The 5554-nt window shown below is 38.9% G+C and overlaps 1 protein-coding gene across 1 annotated transcript in view; it reads left to right on the plus strand.

Moving 5' to 3' along the window:
• DLEU7 (deleted in lymphocytic leukemia, 7) overlaps window positions 1–3001 on the plus strand; it is a 49294-nt gene extending 46293 nt beyond the window's left edge. Inside the window, exon 2 of the mRNA XM_006874142.1 lies at window positions 2795–3001. Within this exon, the coding sequence (XP_006874204.1) occupies window positions 2795–3001 (207 nt within the window). The remainder of the gene's footprint in view (window positions 1–2794) is intronic.
• Window positions 3002–5554: the final 2553 nt, after the last annotated feature.

A 5554-nucleotide genomic window follows, 5' to 3' on the forward strand; every position in this document is an offset into this window, starting at 1 on the left:
AAGAGGAAGACCCCCAACGAGATGGATCAGCCAGGTGGCATCATTGATGGACTCAAGTGTGGCAGCGGTAGTGAGATTGGCCCAGAATCGGACATTATTTCGTTCTGCTGTGCATGGGGTCGCTATGAGTCAGTTCCGACTTGATGGCACCTGACAACAACAAACAACAACAACGCTGCTTTTGGAACCTTAATGTGCTGATGGGGCACAACTCAAAATGAGAAAACAACTGCAAACATCCATTAATAATTGGAACATGGAATGTACAACGTATGAATCTAGCAATATTGAAAGTCATCAAAAATGAAATGCAATGCATTAAGATCAATGTCCTGGTGTGGCGCTGTAGAATAAGCACTTGGACTGCTAACTGCAAGGTCAGTGGTTCAAACCCACCAGCCATTCCTTGGGAACCCTACACAATGTCACTATGAGTCAAAATTGACTTGATGATGGCAGTCAACAACCAGAACCTACAATGAAACATTTTTCAGTCATAAAAAGGAAGGAACCACGTGCTACAGCATGTACAAACCTTGAAAACTTGCTAAAAAAAGAAATCACACATTTTATGTTCCATTTATAGGAAATGTGTGTAATAGGCAAATTCATGGAGACATGAATCAAATTAGTGGTTGTTAGGTAGGGCTCCTGGGGAACAGAGCAGGGAGAGGGAGTGCTTAATGAGTACAGGTTTCAGGAGTAATGGAAATGTTCTGGAATTAGGTAAAGGTGGTGGTTATACTACACTGGGACTGTATTTTACCAGCTGCTGTCTAGTTAATTTTAGTTAAAGGCAATCCATGAGTGTCTGTGCGCCAGGGGGTTGTCAATGGATGATTTTTTGGAAGTAGATTAACAGGCCTTTTTCTGAGACACCTGTGGGTGAATTCAAACTGCCAACCTTTACGTTAGCAGCTGAGCATGTTAACCATTCACAACACTCAGCAATGTGAATGTCCCTGCTGGTGTTGCTACGTGCTGTTGAGTTGAATCTGACACATAGCGCCCCTGTACTTAAAGCCTCTCAATTGTACATTTTGAAGTGGTGAATGTTATGTTTAGTTTCTCTCAAGTAATTGATTCAATTAATTAACTCTTTTAAACCAATTGGGAACTATTCTTTCTATATTTGTGCTGGGAATTTCTTGAGACCATGCTCACTGGATATCAAGTTCGGAATTACAATCATGAATGCAATGAGTCTGGCATAATGGGAACAGAGGCTATTTCTGTATAAATCACAACTCTTTTAGGAATAACAGAAACTCAGTTGAGACTACAAAAAGGAGTATTCATTGACTCACATAGGTAAAAAGTCCTGGGCTTTACTGCTCAAGTACAGCTAGATTCACGTGCTCAGGAAATGTAATTCAAGTCCATATGTTTTCATTTATTAGTCCTGTGATGGCTTTATTCTCATTCAGATTCTCCCCTAATGGTGGAAGGATATTTTCAGACAATCACAGTTGCTAACTGCAAGGTCAGCAGTTCAAACCCACCAGCTGCTCCTTGAAAACCCTATACAGGGTCACTATGAATCGGAACCAACTCAATGGTACTTAGCAACAACTAACATGAGGTTTAATATGGTTATTTATATGATCCAAGCTCCGTGGCAAAATTATCTTGAATAAATGGTATTTAATAATTGATTCTTTTTCTCTCTAAAGTTCTAGCCAATAACCTGGCTTAGATCATCTATCCATCCATGATCAATCAATGTGGTGGTTATGTGCCATGGAGTTGGTTTCAACTCACAGCATCCCTGTATAGGGTTTCCAAGCTGTAAATCTTTATGGGAGCAGAAAGCTTCATCTTTCTCCCAGGGAACGGCTGGTAGTTTCGAACTGGTTTCGAACCTCAAAGTAACTTGAGGTTCAACTCATAACCACTATGCTACAAGAACTCCTTAAAATGCTGACAGCACCTGGTATTCCCAGGTGGTCTCCCACTCAAGTACTAACCAGGCTCGACCCTGCTGAGCTTCAGCTATGTGAAGAGATTGGGCATATTCAGTGTGGTATGGCTGTGTCGTTGTTGTTGTTAAAGTGCTGTCGAGTCGATTCTGACCCAGAGCAACCCTGTATAGGGTTTACAAGGAACAGCTGATGAGCTTGAATGACCGACATTGTAGTTCAAATGATTTTGCAGTTTGACTCATTAGCCCACAGCATCACACCAAGACTCCATGGCTGTGTAACAGAGGGCTTATGTGCTTTAATTGACTCCTGGTTTTGTGGAGCCAATTGGGGTTGGGGGGTGGGGTCACCATGGGTCCAACCTCATAAGCTGAGAATGGGGAAGGGTGGCTCTTTGAGAAAGAGTCTGGTGGTGCAGTGATTAAGTGCTTGGCTGCTAACCAGAAAAGTCTGCAGTCCAGATCCATCTGCTACTCTGCAGGAGAAAAGACTTAGAGATCTACTCCTATAAAGTCCTGAGCCTGGGAACCTGGATGGCAGCACTACTCTGCCTGATAGGGTCGCCTTGACTTCACAGCACATAATACTAACAGTTTCCTGAGAGAAAAGTGGGGGTGGCTATTCCAAAAGGGAAGGAAAGCCTGGCCATCTACTTCCTAAAATCAGCCTATTAAAACCCTGTGGATCACAACAGTCCAGTCATGCGAATGGCACAGGACTCGGTAGCATTTTGTGCTGTTGTATATGGAGTCAGCAGGAGTCAGTAGCCTATTCTAAGGCAGAAAAAAGGATTAGTGGCTGGGTAAGCAAAACACAACAAATGTATTCCTTACCCTTTCTAATTTCTTGTTTGTGTTTCCTGTTTATTTCAGGATAGTGTTGAGTTTAGAAACATCTGCAGTCATCTGGCTCTACAAATTGAAGGCCAGCAATTTGACAGAGACTTGAATGCTGCCCACCAGTGTTTGAAGACCATAGTCAAGAAGCTGATTCAGTCGCTTGCTAACCTTCCTTCGGATTCTCACATGGTAGCTTGTGCCTCCTTGAGACAGATCTTACAGAATCTCCCAGATGTATGAGTGTTAAATATACTGTGATTAAAGTCACAGCTAGCCTTTCTAAGAGCACTGTGGACCTTACCTTCTAATGAAATCAAACAATGGATGTTTATTGCCAGCCAGGAGAGTGTCCTTAGCAGTCTGACCAGCGGCATCTGTACCCTTCAGAATTCTAGCATGTTTGTGAACTTTTTAAGAAGAGTAATTCACATTTTTAAGTACGTTGACATATTTACTGGCTTTTTAATGGAAATATAATCCACTTTATGCACCTGAATGGCTTGTATATGTATATATATATATATATTTATTTATTAAAATCTATCTTAAGTGTTAGTATTGGTTGAATGACATTTTAATCTATATTCATATAAATGTAGGTCTCTAAGGTTTAATATGGTTATTTATATGATCTAAGCCCCATAGTTCTTGAAATTATCCTGAATAAGTGGTATTTGATCATTGATATATTCTATTACTGAGCACTCTTATTTTATGCTGCAAGAATGGTCTTTAGATGTTGTAAGACCACATGTGGCAGTGGTCTTATGAATTCTATAATAGTATGAATTCTATGCCTAGCTTTAATGACCTCTGTTTGGCCACAGAAGCATTGCTTCTAAAGCTTCTGCTTTTATATGCTGATTTATATCATTTTGATGATGACAAACTATGGAGTATCAAGGATATATGATATATAAATACAAAGTTCAGTACTATTAAAATATGATGTGGAAACATCTAACTCTTCTTACTGTTTATAAATATTCTGATCGAAGTAGGAAATTCTTGGGGAAAAAAAGGAGAAAGTGGATATACTAACCAATTTCCCTGAACATTTACAACTTGGAAAAGAGAAGGTAATTTTTAATATTTGACTTTTTGTTTTTGCAACCCTTATCTGAATATACTTCAGAAAAACTGTATTTCCTGTTGTGTTGTAAAGTAAACTCAAATAGTTTTATACCCTAAAATTTTCATAGAAATGGCATCAGATTTAGAAAAACAAACAAACAAGAAAAGTACAATATTTCCATGTAGCTTATTTTCTAAAAATGTTATAAACTGGGTCTTTAAGGTTGTTGTTGTTAGGTACCATCGAGTCGGTACTGACCCAAAGTGACCTTATGCACAGCAGAACTAAACACTGCCTGATCCTGGGCCTACCTCACTACTGTTGCCATGCTTGAGTCCATCAATGCTGCCACTTGGCCAATCCATCATGTTGAGGGTCTTTCTCTTTTTCTCCAAACCTCCACTTATCAAACATGAAATCCTTCTCCAGTGACTGGCCTCTCCTGAAAATATGTCCAAAATATGAGAGATGAAGTCTGGCCATCCTGGCTTCCAAGGAACATCTGTCTGTACTTCCAACATAGATTGGTTTATTCTTTTGGCAGTCTATGGTACTTTTAATATTCTGCTTCATCACCATAACTCAAATTCAACAATTCTTCTATGGTCTTCTTTATTCACTGTCCAACTTTCACATGCATATGAGGTTATTGGAAATAGCATGGTTTGGGGCAGGCACACCTTAGTCCTCAAACTGACATGTTTGCTCTTGAACACTTTAAAGAGGTCTTGTGCAGCAGATTTGCTTAATTTGCCTAATTTGTAATATGTTGTTTAATTTTTTGACTGCTGCTTCCATGAGTGTTGATGGTTGATCTGAGCAAAATGAAGTCTTTGACAACTTCACTCTTTTCTCCATTTACGTGGATGTTGTTTATTGGTCCAGTGATGATGATTTTTGTTTTCTTTTTATTGACCTGAGGTGCAACCCATACTGAAGAATGAGCTTTGATTTTCTTCAGTGTTTTAAGTTCTCTTCGATTTCAGCAAACAAGATTGTATCATCTGCATTTCGCAGGTTGTTCATGAGTCTTCCTCTAATCCTGATGTCATATTTTTCTTCATATAATCCAACTTCTCAAATTATGTGCTAAGCATACAGTTGGAATAAGTATGGTGATAGAGTACAACCCTGGTCCACATATTCCCTAATTTTAAATCATTTGGTGTTTCCTTGTTCTGTTTGAATAACTGCCTCTTGGTCTATATACAAATTCCTCATGAGCACAATTAAGTATTCAGGAATACTCATTCTCCACAATGTTGTTTATAGCTTGTCATGAGCCACACAATCAAAAGCCTTTGCATAGTCAATAAAAGACAGGTAAATGTTTTTCTGGTATTCTCTCTCTGCTTTCAGCCAAGATCCATCTGATGTCAGCGATTATATCCTTCATTCCCTGTCCTCTTTTTTATCTGGCTTGTACCTCTGGCAATTCTCTGTCAACGTAAGGTTGTAGCTGATTTTAAATTATCTTAAGCAAAATTTTACTTGCATGAGGTATTAATGGTTTCTGCATTCCATTGAGTCTACTCTCTTTGGAATGGGCACATATATGGATCTCTTCCAGTCAGTTGGCCAGGTAGTTGTCTTCCAAAATTTTTTTTTTTTTAATTAAATGTTTTTATTTTGGATTGAGTGAAAGTTTACAGGGCACATCATCAGCTTCACATTCAACCATTCATATAGCTTGTTTCATTACATTGATTATTATCCCC

The sequence above is a fragment of the Chrysochloris asiatica genome, unplaced genomic scaffold (genome assembly GCF_000296735.1).
Source record: "Chrysochloris asiatica unplaced genomic scaffold, ChrAsi1.0 scaffold00263, whole genome shotgun sequence".
Classification (NCBI taxonomy): domain Eukaryota; kingdom Metazoa; phylum Chordata; class Mammalia; order Afrosoricida; family Chrysochloridae; genus Chrysochloris; species Chrysochloris asiatica.